Source organism: Octodon degus, unplaced genomic scaffold (assembly GCF_000260255.1).
Source record: "Octodon degus isolate 3935 unplaced genomic scaffold, OctDeg1.0 scaffold00113, whole genome shotgun sequence".
NCBI lineage: Eukaryota > Metazoa > Chordata > Mammalia > Rodentia > Octodontidae > Octodon > Octodon degus.
In genome coordinates, this window is record NW_004524689.1 from 549,018 (window position 1) to 564,150 (window position 15,133).

Here is a 15,133-nt window from a genome sequence, read left to right on the forward strand (position 1 = left end):
GGGCCTGGCCCTAGCTCAGGCCTTTAAGTGGCTGCTTCCACAAAGCTGTCAGCCTCAGGTTGCTGGAGTTCGAACCTCACACCTCTCCCGCTGGCCAAAAGTGCCCTGAAGGCATTCGAGGAACCAAAAAAAAAACCTCAAGTGAACATGTGTCTATTGCAATTTTATAAGTCTTTTGATTCTTTAAACATCATGCAGGGCTGGGGAGACAGCTCAGCGGCATAAGTGCTTGCCTGGCAAGCATAAGCTGCTGAATTCGATCCCCAGTACGGGGGTGGGGATGAGGGGAGGGAGTGCACCATCCTGAAAGACTGCTGGCTGCAGATGAGGCTCGGGTAGGAACCCGTGCTGCACATGCGTAAGCTCAGGGTTCAGTCCCCAGCACCCCTCCCCATGAGCCACAATCCTGAGAAGGGTTGCCTAGGTCCAGGGCTGGGACCCCTGCACATTGCAGCCTTCCAGGGTATACTCTGCTTATGGGGACCCTGCGCAGTCTGTGGCCTTTGGGCAAGGGACCGCAGTGTGGGTTGAGGCCAGTGCGGCCCCAACTAAACTGCATCCCTGCTGCCTCCTGGGCAGCCACTGTGGAGCGGGAGATGGAGTTGCGGCACAAGAACGAGATGTTGCGTGTGGAGGCCGAGGCTCGGGCGCGGGCCAAGGCGGAGAGAGAAAATGCAGACATCATCCGTGAGCAGATCCGCCTGAAGGCTGCAGAGCACCGCCAGACCATCCTAGAGTCCATCAGGTGAGACCAGGCAGGCCCCGGGCCTGCCGCTTGCCCTGCAGGGCCTGGTACCGTAGGGTATTGGACGCCCCAGCTGGCCTGCGCCAGGCGGCTCTGAGCCAGCACTGGGACCACTGCCAGGCTCAGCAGGTCCAGCACACAAAGTATGCTGACTGTTGAACCACTAGGGTCATCCTCGACACTCAAGTGTGTGCTCAGTCCCTCAGTCCTGTGTCTCTGCCCCCTGTAGGACAGCTGGCACCCTGTTCGGTGAAGGGTTTCGTGCCTTTGTGACTGACTGGGACAAAGTGACAGCCACGGTATGTACCTTATATTCTTGGGCATAGCCTGGGGCCTCCCTGCTGCACCTCCATGCTGTGCCCTGCTGCTCCTTAAGGTGCTGTGAATGCTGCCCTGCCTCAGCTGCCCCTTCTGTGCCTCATGTCCCTCAGCTGTGCACGAGGCACTTGAGAGTCTGGCACAGTCCCGCGTCAGAGCCTGTTCTCTGTCCCACTGGGGATTGAACTCAGGCCCTTGTGCTTGCCAGGGAAGCGCTTATTCTACTGAGCCATCTCCCCAGCCCCCCAGTAGCTTCTAACATTGAGGTTTATGTAGCTTACTGTGCTAGTGTCAGAGGCCCAGTTGCCTGTTGCTGTCATGGCTCTGTGACCTCAAGGCACAGAAGCACAAGGGAACTGGCCAAGTGTGCAGAGTTCACACAGGGGCCTGCTGTGCTCCAGTCCTTCCTTTATGGTGAGACCGGCTTGGCTGGAATCACCTGGGTCCGGCTGGCCACCTCTTGTGAGCCATGGCTGTGCCTGGGCTACCTCAGCAGCCTGCACTGAAAGCTTCAGGACAGCAGCCAGAGGACAGGCGAGGAGGGGGCATATCCAGCATCACAGGAGGTGGCCAGGACCTTCTGCCATGGCTGCCCAGCAACTTGGGACAGGAAGGCCTGCCAGGGAGCACTGTATCACTCAGCCATGGTCAGGACCCGCTGGCCCTGGGCCGAGAGCGGCCAGCAGCCTCACAGTTGTGGCTGGGTTCTCACGAGGCGGCTGCTGCCAGTACCAGTGAGAACATGCCCTGCCTTTCCCCCATTTTTCTTTTGTTTCACTTTTGGTTTTTTGAGATAAGGTTTCGCTGTGTATGCAGTTCAGGGCTGGCCTTGAATTTGTGGCGATGCTTTTTTTTTTTTTTTTTTGATACTGGGAATTGAAATACTGAGCTACATCCTAGCCCTTTGGTTTCTTTTTTGACACACGATCTTCCAGAGTTGCTCAGTTTCCCAGGCTGGGCTAGAACTTGTAATCATTCTGTATCAGCCCCCAGAATGCAGAGATTACACGCATGCACCATCACGCCCAGCCGTATCTTCTTTCCCCCTCCTCCTCCTCCACTTCCTCTTCATTATTACCATTGTTATTTGTGGTGGTGTAGGGTGAACCCAAGCCTTGCTGACCAGGCAAGTGCTGTCCATCCCGCATCGTAGCCAGCGCTGCAGGTGCTTCCTTACCGGCATGCCATTAGGGAATGCTTGGTGTGCTGGTTGATTGCTGTTCAAAGGAGTCAGCCATTTTTTCTGGGGATAAAGTTTAATACCTCCGGGCAGGAAGGCCAGCAGGTGTGGCCTACGGGTCTCCAGCCCCCAGGGGGCTGCAGAGTGCTGAGCCAATGCTCCCTGCCCTGGTGCCCCAGAACAGGTGCTGCCATGCTGAGGACTCGTCCTGGGTCCAGTGGGTTCCTGAGGCTGAGGGTGGTGTATACCACTCACTGGCCCTCCTGTCTGCTGCAGGTAGCGGGGCTGACACTGTTAGCTGTTGGGGTTTACTCTGCCAAGAATGCCACTGCGGTTGCTGGGCGGTACATCGAGGCCCGGCTGGGGACCCCATCGCTGGTGCGGGAGACCTCACGAATCTCGGTGCTGGAGGCGCTGAGGCACCCTGTCCAGGTACTCTGGCCATTGGCATCCCCTCGGGCCTTCCTACCCACGGAGGAGCACACAGCCTCCTTTCCTGCCCTACCGCCACCACCCGTCCCTTCCTCCTGCTGGTTGGGGCTTGCCCACCTCTCACCCCCATAGCCTGCTACCTACATGGGCTGCCCAGGCAGGAAAGCCCTACTCAGAGGCCCATCTCCCAGTGGGCCTGCCTCCTAGCCTTCATGCCCCCATGTCCTGAGTCGGGGGCAGCAGGCCCCTTGCTTGTGTGCCCAGCCGACCCCACTCGTGCCCCACAGGTCAGCAGGCGGCTGCTCAGCAGACCGCAGGACGCACTGGAAGGAGTTGTTCTCAGCGTAAGTCTGGGGTGGTGTGGTGGAGGCGGGGGTAGTAGGCACCCAGATGTTAGTTGGGGGCTTTGGCACCAGAAACCCAGTCCAGGCTCTCGGGTGAGCTGCGCCCCGAGCTTGTCCGCAACCCGCCTTCCCTGGCAGCCCAGTCTGGAGGCGCGGGTGCGGGATATTGCCATAGCAACAAGGAACACCAAGAAGAACAAGAGCCTGTACAGGAACGTTCTGATGTATGGGCCACCGGGCACTGGCAAGACGTTATTCGCCAAGGTGAGGGCCAGCCTGTGCTGTGGTGAGGGGCGGTGGGTGTTGGGAGTGGGAGGGCTGTGCAGGGTGAGTGGGGACATTGCTGCCCTCCCTACCTAGAAATTGGCGCTGCACTCGGGCATGGACTATGCCATCATGACCGGCGGGGACGTGGCCCCCATGGGGCGGGAGGGTGTGACGGCCATGCACAAGGTCTTCGACTGGGCCAACACTAGCCGGCGAGGGTGAGCCCCCAAGCCCCCAGGCTCTGCCATCCCCCTCCAGGCTGCACGGCCTCTGGCATCTGAGGACACCTAGGCTGATGCTGGGACCAAGGGGTCTCCTCTGTGAGGGCAGCTGTGGCGTTCTTGCCAGAGCAGGCTGGGCTGGGCCCTACTTGATGTCTGTCCCTCCCACTGTGTGCGTGTGTGCACATGTGCATGCTCAGGCTTCTGCTGAACTTACCTGGGGAGCTGTGGCCCTGAGGTTCATCTCCACAACCCGTGAGCATGGCATGGTCAGCCTAGTCACGTGATCTTAGAGAGCCCGTACATTGCCTCATTCTTGGTTGGTACCTCCCCTCAGCCTTTGCCCTGGAGATTAGGTGACCCTGACCCCTGTTGTGACCCTGAATGCCCTTGGGGTGGCCCAAGGTAGAGCCGAGCTGGGCCAGAGGCCAGGCTGGTGCCTTCTCTTGGGCCTGCATGCTGGCTTCTCGCCAGGTACCACCCTGGCTTCTGGGCAGCTCCCAGAGCATCCAGAGCCCCGGTGGTGCTCAGTGTCCGTCACTGGCCCCTTGTTAACAGCCTCCTGCTCTTTGTGGATGAAGCTGATGCCTTCCTCAGGAAGCGTGCAACCGTGAGTGCCTAAAGCCCATTTCTTGTAGGGCACAAGGTGTGGGCTGGCCTCCCCGCAGGGCAGGCCTGGCTAAGGCTGCTGCCTGGCTGTCTCTTGCTTTGGGTTTTGCATTTTTGGTTTTTTTTTTGTTGTTGTTTTTGTTTTTTTGCGGAACCAGGGATTGAACTCAGGCCCTTGCGCTTGCCAGGAAGCACTTATTCTACCAAGCCAGCTCCCTGGCCCTTGCTGTGGGTTTTGTTGGTGCCCTGGGAGCGCCCCTCGTGCTCGTGTGCCCTGCGTGGCTGAGCCAGCTTGCAGCTCCAGTCAGGCCCCTGCACCTGCCCTGCCTCTGACTCCCAGGCCATTTCCCCTGGGGGCTGACATTGGGCTTCTCCCACAGGAGAAGATAAGCGAAGATCTCAGAGCGACTCTGAACGCCTTTCTTCACAGAACGGGCCAGCACAGCAGCAAGTGAGGGACTCACTGCTCCCGGGCACCCTGGGGCTGTCCCTGCCCCAGGCCTCCCCAAGGAGGGCCCTGTTGCCCACACTGCAAGGTGTAGCTCCCACAGGCCACGCTAACACTGCCGACTGTGACCAGCTGGTGGCCATCTGCCCACAACACTAGCATCTGGGCTGGGGTGCTGCTCAGTGGAGGAAGAAAGCTTGGAGCCAGAGCAGAATTTAGGGCCCTGAGTAGTGTTGAGCATACAGAGGGGCTGGCAGAGCGGGCCTGCACATTGCCTTAAGGGCCTGCAGCTTTCTAGCCTAAAAAGCTGCCACTGTAGCTGGGCATGGTGGCAACACTAATCCTAGCACTTGGGAGGCTGAGGCAGGAGAACTCAGGTGTGAAGGTAGTGGGGGAAGTGGGAGACCCTGTCTTGAAGAACAGGCTGCTGAGGGCTGGGGGGAGTGGCTTAGTGCAGGGCATTCGCCCAACACATGTGAAGCCCACATTCCGTCCCCAGCACCACACGAGAAGGCACCAAATTGTACTAGCATCTCCGAGGGCTTTGGAGGTAGGGGCCCTGCAGCTGGGCCACAGCAGTGCCTGTCTGTGCAGGTTCATGCTGGTGCTAGCCAGTAACCAGCCCGAGCAGTTCGACTGGGCCATCAATGACCGCATCGACGAGATGGTCTGCTTTGCCCTGCCGCGGCGGGAGGAGCGTGAGCGCCTGGTGAGAATGTATTTTGACAAGTATGTTCTTAAGCCAGCCACGGAAGGCAAGCAGTAAGTGTTGGGGCCTGTATGCCTCCCCCCATGTCACACACTCCTATCCTTTGCCCTGCCTATCTGTCCACCACGAGTCCTAACCTTCCTTGAAGTTCTCAGGCCCTGTGCCAGCCTTGGAGGTGACAGCTAACCCTACTGTCCACTGCTGCCCAGTGTGTGGGCCCTGTGCCACCCAGGAACCTGGGGGGCCCGGGCCCTGCAGGGTGATGGGCCAAGTGCAGATCCAAGGCCTCTGAGCACCTTCGGCATCAGAGGCTGCTGCTGTGCACGTCCCCAGGCCCAGCCCTGTGCTGTCCTGTGTCCTGTGTCCTGACCTGCATCCCTCCTGCTGCGGCACTGTGCCTCGTCCTTCCTCTCTCCACCACTGCCCCGGCTCCAGCCCAGGGCCTTTGCTCTAGGCTATATTCTCAGCTCTCTTAATTTCATACTTTGAGACAGGGTCTCACTGAATCACTAAGTTGCCTGACTGAGCTCCAACTTATGATCCTCCTGTCGCAGCCTTCCAGAGTGCTGGGATGACGGGCATGTGTCACCACACCTGCTTCTGTCACCTCCTCTGTCCTGAAGAGGCCATGGCTGCTCTTGGCTCTCATTCCTCACTTCCCAAGTGGAGTGGCCCTTGTCAGCGTCACTGTTGGAAACCAGGGCCCTGTGGCCCTTGCCCTCCATCCCTGTTTTTCTCTTGTATGGAGCTCTTGCCTAAGTAGGTGGCTCTGATCAAAGGCTAAGCCCTTAACTGTGGGCAGCTGCTAGGTGTGCAGGTGCGGGCTGGGTAACAGGCTCCAGGACGGGAGTGGGTGCGGGCAGTGGTTTGGGGCTGTCAGGTCCCAGCATGGCTGCAGCCCTCCTGCTTGTCGTCTGGCCTGCACCACTTGGAGTTCTTCTGGCAGGCGTCTGAAGCTGGCTGAATTTGACTATGGGAAGAAGTGCTCCGAGGTTGCCCAGCTAACAGAGGGCATGTCAGGCCGTGAGATTGCCCAGCTGGCTGTGGCGTGGCAGGTGAGTCCAAGGCCTGTCACAGGGCCAGGTAAGGGAGTTGGGCGCCCTGCCTGTCCTGGTCCCGATCCCAGAGGCTGTGGGCCCCGTGAGCGTGTGCCAGTTGCCGAGGGCATGTGCTCTGCTCTTTGGGAGCCGTCGCCCAGCCGTGTGGGAGCGCACTGTAGCACTGATGGCCTGGGTGTCTGTGTCCCTGGATAGGTGAGGCCACCTAACCCTCAGCGTGCTAAGGCGGAAGGCCAGGCCGGCCTCTTGTTCCCCAAACCTGCTTTTCCTCCAAAGCACCCAGGACAGGAGCTGGCCTGAAGGAGGCCTAGGTGTTCTGGCAGGCTTCGTTTTTGTGAGGTGGGGTCTGTGACCACACCCTTGAGTGTGGCTTGCTGTGGCTTAGCCACAGAGACTGAACAGAGCCTACCAGAGTGGGACTTGACTGGGTGACTACTTGGGTTTGAATGCTGCGGGCCAGGAGTGTGCACAGCTCGGCCTGCATGAGCTGCCATCAGCCCCGTCCTCGGTGCCAGCTGAGGACTCTGCTGTGTCCGCAAGGGACAGTGCAGAGAGCAAGGAGCATGACAGATTGTACATGGCTTCTCACAGCACTGAAAGTACCTGGCTGGTGTGGGATTCTCCTTCCAGGCTTGGATCTTAAGGCATGCTCTTGGGTGGGACTCCCACATCTGGGTGTCTTTTTTTTTTTTCTGGAACCAGGGATTGAACTCAGGCCCTTGCGCTTGCCAGGCAAGCGCTCATTCTTATTCTACTGAGCCACCTCCCCGGCTCTGGGTGTCACTGCTGCTGAAGTCCCTGACTGGGGACACTTCTGAGGTGTGGGGCTTCAGTGTGCTAGGAGTCCGGCCCACAGTCATGCAGCCACTGCCACAGAGCTGGGGCTGTGCCCTCTCCCCAGTGACAGCCAGTCCTGCTTTGATCTGTGCTCTGGCCCCAAGGGTTAGAGCACAGTACCCTTCCTGCCCCCAGGTGGGTGGCAGCTGCCACCCCGGCAGCCTGTCTGTGTCCAGGTGGGAGTGCAGGGCTGCACGGCCCAGCAGCTGTGCTGTTGACCAGCCCGCCCCACACGCAGCTCTGCCGGCCAGCACCCTCCTGTCTGTGGTTCCAGGTGCTTTGACCTGCATCTCGCAGGGGAGGCTCGTCTACCCCACACTCACGCTCGCCCTGCACACCCCACCTCACCCTCAGCCTCTTCTCCTGGCCAAGTTGCTGTGCTGCATCTTCAGTCCTTTTATTCTCTGTTGAGATAGGCTGGGTCTTGCTAAGTTGCTCAGGTGGGCCTCGAACTTGTGATTCTTCTGTTTCAGCCTCCTGAATAGCTGGGATTATGGGTGTGCGCCCTTCCACACAGCTTTTTCTTTGCCCCGGTATTGGGGATGGAACCCAAGGACACTGTGCTGAGCTACATTTCCATCCTGTTTTTTCTTTAAACTCTGAGACACTGTCTTGCTAAATTGACTGGATAGGACTCCGACTTGTGGTCTTGCTTCAGCCTTCCAAGTACTGAGATTACAGGACGGACTACCAGCTCATCCTGCCCAGCCTCACGAGCTTGTTTATTCTGTGGTGCTGGGGTTCGAACTCAGGGCCTTGCACATGCTATAGGGCACATGTTGCACGTGTCAGCTCGGTGTCTGGATCTTCGAACATGGAGTCAGGATGCTTTTGTTGAGACGGGGTCGCGCTGTATAATCCAGGCTGGCCTTGTACACCCTGTGCAGCCCATTCCAGCCTCGAACGTGGGGCAGCCTTCCACCTGAACCTCCTGAGTGCTTGGATTACAGGCGTGCCCCATGATACTTGGCTGGCCCAGCAGTTCATGCGTGCACACCCTGCCTCTGAGAGCAGTTCTCGTGCTGTTCCTTTTCCACCTCTCGCTGAGCTCTTGGCAAGGTGTGGGCCTGGGCTGTGCTGTGGCAGAGCAGCTCCCTGGCTGGCAGCTGACCTGGGAGGGGTGTGGCCCACAGCCCTGGCGTCACCCAGGTAGCTCCCTCCCATTCTGTCCCAGCAAGAAAAGCTGTAGTTTCATCCGCAGCCTCCCCTGGTCACTGGCCTGCTTCGCTGGTGCACATGCAGGTCCTTGCCGCCCTGTATGGCTGCTCGCTTTGCAGCTGGTGTAAGGGCTGCTGATCTCTGGTTTCTTGGGGCATCTTTGGCACCAGGTGGAATGAGTTAGGGAGTATCTTCGTCTTTGGCTCTTGGGAAGAGTTTGAGGATTGTGCTAATTCTGCCTGAAACTCATCAGTTATAGAAGTGTCAGGCTCTGGGCTGACATTTATTTTAATGTGTTTTGAGCTGTGTTCAGATTGCCCTTGAGCACACTCTAGCATGGGCTGGCCTCAAACTTGTGATCCTTCTGCCTCAGCCTCCCAAGTGCTGGGGTTACAGGTGTGTAACCTCAGTGAACCTTTTTTTTTTTTTTTGGTGGAACTGGGAATTGAACTCAGGCCTCTGTGCTTGCCAGACAAGCGCAAACCTTAATTTTTTTTAAATTTTATTTATTTATTTATTTATTTATTTATTTATTTATTTATTAGTGTGTGTGTGTGTCCAGCTCAGCCCACCAGGGGGCGGGGCTGGCTGGCATGTGGTGCTGGGGGATTGAACCGCGGTCCCTGTGCTTTGCTAAGCTTGTTCTGTTCTAAGTAGGTGCTTTAGACCACTGAGCCATCTCACCAGCCCAAATAAGCATTTTTTTTTTTTTGGCAGTACTGGGGATTGAACTCAAGACCCTGTGCTTGCCAGGCAAGCACTTATTCTACTGAGCTATCTCCCAGCCCTACGAACCTTAATTTTTAAATTTAGATTCAAGCAAAAAATGGCAGCCCAGTGTGGTGGCACACACCTATAGTCCCAGCCCTGAGGAGGCTGAGGCAGGAGGATTGTTTTACGTTCCAGACCAGCCTGGGCTACAAAGTGAACTCAAGGTCAATCTGAACTGCATATCGAGACCCTGTCTCAAAAAGACAACACAAAGTGGCTAGGCTGGTGCGGAGGGCACAGGTACTTCCAAGCCCTGCCCAGTCACAGGTGTGTGTGTCTCACAGAGGTGTCCTGTCACCGGGAGGCTATCTCCTGCTGGCCTTATTCAGCTGCTGTCCAGGATAACCTGCCACTGCCACCCTGGCCACCTCCAGCCCTGTGCCCAGCTTCTCCCTGGGCTGCTATTGGCCACAGTGTTGGGTCCATGCCCCAGTGCTGGAGCCAGGTAGTGGACACTGCCTTCTGGGCCCCTGCTCACAGGGGTTGGCACACATAGTCCTCACTGTAGACGGTGATGGGGTGGCTGTCACAGAGGCTGCCCTGTGCGATCTCTGGGCCACCCCCTCCCCTGCCCAGGGCCTGTAGTCCTCCCTGCATCCACAAGTCACCTGACCTACACAGGTATTGGTGGGCAGATTCTGAGTGCTGAGGAAGCCCAAGGCAGGGCCAGAGTGGCACTGGGCATCTTGGAGATGGCACCCTGACTGTAGCTAACTCTGGTCTGAGCAGCAGAAGCTCAGTGGCGCCTGGGCACAGACTTGCCATGTGGCCAGTGCCCTCCTGCCCCTGGAGTTGCCCGGCTGCCCATGTGTGCTGGGCAGGAAGCCCAGCCTCAACTCCCTCTCCTTCCAGGCCATGGCGTACGCCTCTGAGGATGGCATCCTCACGGAGGCCATGATGGACACACGTGTCCAGGATGCTGTCCTGCAGCACCGACAGAAGATGCAGTGGCTGAAGGTGGAGGGACCCCACCCTGCATCTGCAGGGATCCCACCAGGCTCTGGCACTTGACCGGCCCCCCATCCTGCAAAATCTGTGGGCAGCAGCATGGCAGGGGTCCCCCGTGCCTTCCTCTGCGGGGGCCACTTGGGAGGAACAGTGGTCCCCCCAACTTGTCCGAGCAGGGAGGAGGCAGTGTTGAGGCTGTGCCCTGGGGCAGGGCCCCCAAGCTGCCTGCCTGGTCCAGCTGAACACACACTTGTGCCAATGACCGGGCCCACACCACACAGTGGATCTGGCTGTGGGCAGTGGTGCCAGCTGCTCAAGGACCTGCTGCCCACCTGGAGCTGCAGCTGGGTCTTTTAATCCAAAACCCAATAAAACTCTTTGATTGACCCCTTGCCCAAGTCTCAAGGCTGAAGGAAGGGGGTGGAATGGGTTGTCAGCCGTTTGGTCAGAGGGGACTGAAGAGGCAGAGGCTGGAGCTTTCTGGAGAATTTACTGGCCGGCAGGGTGGGCTTCACAGCGAGGACGTGCCGCGATGCTTCCGTAGGCCCCCTCCATGCCCCCCAGCCGCACACGCCCCATGCACATGCTCCCGTGTGCAGACGGCGGCCGCGCCTCCCCCCAGACGAGGGACAGACGGACAGACAACACTTCACAGGAAACAGACAGCAGCCTTCAATCAGATGTGGCCTCAGGCAGGCGCAGCCCCACCCTGGCCTGTCCCCCAAGGGCCCGACAGGTGGCCCCCAGCACCTCCAGGGCTGGGGAGCCGGGCTCCTGCCCCAAGACCGGCAGCGTCCCCACCCCAGCCCCCACCCGACCCCTTTTATAAAAAGAAGAGGAGACAGCACCTTCTGCTGGACGAGCCCGGCAGCCCAGGCGCCCGGCCAGCCCCAGCCCGGGACACCCTGGGCCCGAGGCCGCAGTCCCGTTCTGCCCGCGGGCGTCCGCGAGGTCCCTTGTCCTCCACACGGCAGCCCGAGAGTCCTGGGCACGGTTCACAGGTGCCGTGGGCTGGGGTGGCCGTTGTGGTAGAGTTTCTGCTTCACGTGCACCATGTTCCCCGCGGGCTCCTCGAAGGGCCTGTGGGGCCGCCGGCCCAGCTCCCGCAGGCTGCACAACTTGGGCAGCCAGGTCCACGAGCCATCTGCGGGGGGACAGGGCGGTCAGGCGCCGGAGGGTGCGGCGTCCCCGCGGCGGGTGCGGCACTCACCGTAGCGCCGGCCGGCCCTCCAGGCGCGCACGGCGCAGTGCAGGACGCCATCCATCCACACCAGGAACCAGCTGATGCAGAAACCCAGCAGCAGTCCCAGCATGAGGTCGATCTCCTGCTTGGTCACACTGTCCGTCACAAAGTAGTTCTCGGAGGCGTCCACCACAGACTGGTCCCCGTCGTACGGGATCACGTAGTGGATGTGGTGCCTGCGGGCGGCAGGGTGGGCTGGCACCTCTGCCCACCTTGGGGCATCCGCAGGGCACCCAGGGCAGGGCGCCTGGGTGCCGCTGGCACGGAGCACCGCAGTTCATCAACGCCCAGGCTGCCAGCCCTGCCCAGCCCCCACTTGCTCCTCAGCTCCCCACCACTTGCTGTCCCATTGTGCAGAGTCGCCTGGGTCCACTTGTGACCCCTGCCGGCCCCACTGTCGCGTCGGAGGCTTGTTTCCATCCCCACCTGGGCTGAGTGAGGATGGACCATGTGCACCCTGCCCCAGGAAAAGGGCTTCCCAACACATGAGTGGTCCCATCAACAGAGCGCTGCAGAGGGGTCCCCAGGCCAGGCCCCAGGCTGTCCCAACACAGGGCTACTCCAGGGAGCCCAAATCCCTGTGGAAGCTGGGAAAGCCTCAGGCAGCTCAGAGTAGGGTGAGGCCAGCCCCACCTGCTCCTTACTCAGCGCTGAACAGGTCCTGGGCCCTCCTTGGTCCAAGTATCACCTGGCTCTGATTACCCAAGGCCTCTGCTGGCCTCTGCCTCCGCACCCTGGCTCAGATCACCAGTGTGCTCAGCCTGTTGGCCTCCAGTGCTTCCAGCTCCCTCCACGAGGGCAGCAGGCAGGCATCTCCTGAGAGGAGCCTGGGCTGCCCGCTCTGGGTGCCTGCAGGTCAAGGCCCAGCCATGACGCTTCTCCCCAGCAGCAGGGCCAGGGTGTGTGGCATTCTCCTGCCATGCGGCTCCTCCTCGCTGCCCCACGCCCGCTCCAAGCTAACGCTGTCTGTCTGCACGTGGGATCCACAGACATACTGAACGCGTGCTGAAAATAGCTCTCCTCCCCAAACCTGCTGCCTCTTCCGTGTGCAGTGAGCTGCAGTGGCACCTACGCCCCCACTCAGAGAGACCGTGCCCCCCAGGAAACCCCAACTGGACCCTTGGTGCTGACTTGGTGCCATCCTGGGGTCCTTGTGGCCCAGTCAAAGCCAGCAGGGCAGGGAAGGGGTTGCCCAGCATTGGCTCTCTGCCCTCCCCAGGGCTTGTGCAGTGTGGCAGGCTTGGTGAACATGGCTTTGGCTGCCAGCCTTGGCCATAGAGTAACCACGACTGACACCAGGTAGTTGCTACTTACCCGTCCTAAGTTCAATAGCCATTAGCCACCATTAGGGCAGAAAAAAATAGTACATATTCTTTGTTGGTTCTCAAGACCATGCTCCTTGAACTTGCAGCCCCCAGCCCCTCACAGGCCTGCATCCCCACCCAGCTCATCTACTGGTCATCTATGGCTATACCAGCCCCAGGAGAAGAAGGGCTTCCCAACGCATTAGCGGTCCCACTGGCAGAGCGCTGCTGAGCCCAAACCCCTGTGGAAGCTGGGAGCACCTCAGGCTGCTGGAGGCCAGCCCCACCTGCTCCCTACTCAGGACTTCCAGGTCAAAGGTCATGACCTGTGCACGCCTCCACTGGCCTGGTCACTGAAGCTCTTCACCTGAGCCTGGCCTCCTCTTACCTCCAAGTCTGGCCTCTGGGGCTGGCTAGGAGGTCAGCTCTCCTAGAAACAAGTAGGATATACTATGTGCCCATGTCTGATGGGGACACACGTGTCCCACCTATGCCACACATGCCACATGTCCACCTGAGGCCTATGCATGTTGTGTATACACGCCAGCCACATGCACAGGACACAGCATGTATACTGTGGACACAGGCCCAAGGCCCACACCCATACACTGCACACGCTCCCGGCATGAGCATGGCGTGTGTCACACATGGATGCACATGCTCAGGCCTGCACACTGGCCTTTCTGAGGTCGAGTCCTGTGCATGTATGTGTGCACAGTCATGGATGCTGCCGCTGACACGCAGTCTTCCAGATCTATATGCAACTCCACGTGTAGGCACGTACAAGGCACACACATGTGCACACTGCACGCGTGGGTACGAGTAGACTGTCGTAGCAACATGTGTACGTGGTGTATTCAGATACCCCACGTGCAACCCCGTGATGCAGCCGGAGCACCCACATGGAGACATTCCCACACATTCCCCTGCACGCTCCACTGTATATTGTCCCATATACATGTCCTTGCACATACATGTATGCTGTCAATATACAAGTCTTTGTATGATGAAACCCTGTATGCAGAAATGTGTACAAAGCACATACATGGAGACACACATGCAGGAACACTGCAGCGCGTGCTGCTCTCATGTTCCTGCACACACAGGCCTCACCTGAGCCCTGACTCCACAGGTGCCTGTTCTATGTGAGGTGCACACACGCCTGCACACACACGCTCTGAAAAGCTCCCTCCGCCTGCCAGGGGAGCCTGCAATTGCTGTCAGACCCACACTGGTCACATTAGAGCAGCTGCACATGTGATGTGTGCGTGCCTCACATTCATGCGCTGAGTGTGGGCCCAGTGTGCCCGTAGGATGGGGAGGGGACTCAGGCTATCAGCCAGGGTCAAACCACCCTGGGCCGGGACGGAAAGGCCTCGGAGGGGACTCCCCCACTCTGCCCAGGGTGAGACTCGCACAGCCTCACCTGCTCTAGCACCTGTGTTCTGGAACACGTGTGTCTGTAACCCAGGCATGTGACATGAGACACACAGCTGCCCCGAAGCTTACACACCTGGGCCCTCACGTGTGCGCACAGCCTGAAGTGGCAGTGCTGGGCGGGGATGGGAGCCAGCCTAGCTTAGCTGCGTGACCTTGGGCAAGTCTGTTCTCTAGAGCTTCCGTCCACTGTCCAGCAAGGACAACAGTCAACGCAGACCACACGGTGGGGCTCATGCTGCCTGAGGGCCTCTGTGGGATGAGCACGTGCCTGTGTGCGCGTGGGGTGTGTTTGCACATGTATATGCACAGACGGTACACACATGCGCGGCTCATGAGAAGATGTTTATTTCGTACATGGACGTACAGACATGCATGGCCAGGGAGACAGGAGATCGCTGGTGGGTGTGGCGGGTGCGCTGTGACCTTGAACGAGCCAGCCCCACTCCTGCCTCAGTTCCTCCTCTACACTGAGGGTCCTGCGAGGCACCCTCCAGGTAGGTGCTCCCAGCCCCACGACCAGTGCCTGCCCAACCTGGGCGACGGCGAGGCCACGCACGCACGGAAGCCCCAACAGATTCCGTTGCCCCAGGCATGACCCTGCCGGGCCGGGCCCTCCAGGGACCACCACCTGCGCTGCCGACCTCAGGCCTCCAGGCCTGGGACCTGGAGTCTCTGCCACCACCTGGAGGGCCCCCCTCGAAAGTCACGGGGCTTCCGGACTCGGCAGGCCTCTGTCCCCAGACACCCCTCCCCCAGCGCCTGGCTCCAGGCGCCCGGGTCTAGCGCGGCCCTGCGGCCCAGGCCGCACAGCCCGCCGCTCTTGTGTGATCACGCGTGTCGAGCCCGGCGCCGGGGCGCACTCACCGGCCACAGTTGCAGTGGCAGACGCGGTCCTCGCCCCGCAGGTGCGGGAGGATGTAGTTGTGGAAGCGGTCCAGCAGCGCGTTCATGTCCATCAAGCACGCGATGGCCTAGAAGAGCCCATGACCGGTCAGGGGAGAGGTGGGCCGGCTGGAGGGGCCGGGATCGCGAGGGAGCGCGGGCCCGAGGGCGGGACGCGGGCGCGGGGAGGGCAGCGCGAGGCGCGGGGACGGGGCGCGG

At 59.8% G+C, this 15,133-nt stretch overlaps 2 protein-coding genes across 3 annotated transcripts in view; one reads left to right on the plus strand and one right to left on the minus strand.

The window, feature by feature from the left end:
* The window catches only part of LOC101588658 (ATPase family AAA domain-containing protein 3), a 16,297-nt gene extending 5,865 nt beyond the window's left edge, over positions 1-10,432 (plus strand). The window contains exons 6-17 of one of the 2 annotated variants that reach the window (XR_002817714.1): positions 580-745; positions 975-1,044; positions 2,520-2,675; positions 2,963-3,019; positions 3,158-3,283; positions 3,380-3,504; positions 4,066-4,117; positions 4,497-4,567; positions 5,159-5,326; positions 6,220-6,328; positions 7,443-7,608; positions 9,950-10,034. Coding sequence is in view for 1 of the 2 variants with exons in the window: in XM_004639684.2 (XP_004639741.1) it covers positions 580-745; positions 975-1,044; positions 2,520-2,675; positions 2,963-3,019; positions 3,158-3,283; positions 3,380-3,504; positions 4,066-4,117; positions 4,497-4,567; positions 5,159-5,326; positions 6,220-6,328; positions 9,950-10,108 (1,259 nt within the window). In the remaining variant the exon portion in view is untranslated. Of the gene's footprint in view, positions 1-579; positions 746-974; positions 1,045-2,519; positions 2,676-2,962; positions 3,020-3,157; positions 3,284-3,379; positions 3,505-4,065; positions 4,118-4,496; positions 4,568-5,158; positions 5,327-6,219; positions 6,329-7,442; positions 7,609-9,949 lie in introns of both variants that reach the window. The other variant, XM_004639684.2, reaches the window with a different exon arrangement.
* Positions 10,433-10,887: 455 nt separating this feature from the next.
* Positions 10,888-15,002, minus strand: Tmem240 (transmembrane protein 240). Its single transcript, XM_004639590.2, has 3 exons — positions 14,897-15,002; positions 11,256-11,464; positions 10,888-11,189 (listed from the first exon to the last, which is right to left on the minus strand). Exons 1-3 carry the CDS (start codon positions 14,986-14,988, stop codon positions 11,041-11,043), a joined length of 450 nt encoding a protein of 149 aa, XP_004639647.1. The 5' UTR covers positions 14,989-15,002; the 3' UTR covers positions 10,888-11,040.
* Positions 15,003-15,133: the final 131 nt, after the last annotated feature.

What these genes read in the sequence shown, in the direction of transcription:
- Tmem240 (XM_004639590.2), bottom strand. Translation starts at nt 14,988, where the DNA reads ATGGACATGAACGCGCTGCTGGACCGCTTCCACAACTACATCCTCCCG. An exon ending in TGCCACTGCAACTGTGGCCG is followed by an intron (nt 11,465 to 14,896) that starts GTGAGTGCGCCC and finishes TGCCGCCCGCAG; the next exon opens with GCACCACATCCACTACGTGA. An exon ending in GAGGGCCGGCCGGCGCTACG is followed by an intron (nt 11,190 to 11,255) that starts GTGAGTGCCGCA and finishes GTCCCCCCGCAG; the next exon opens with ATGGCTCGTGGACCTGGCTG.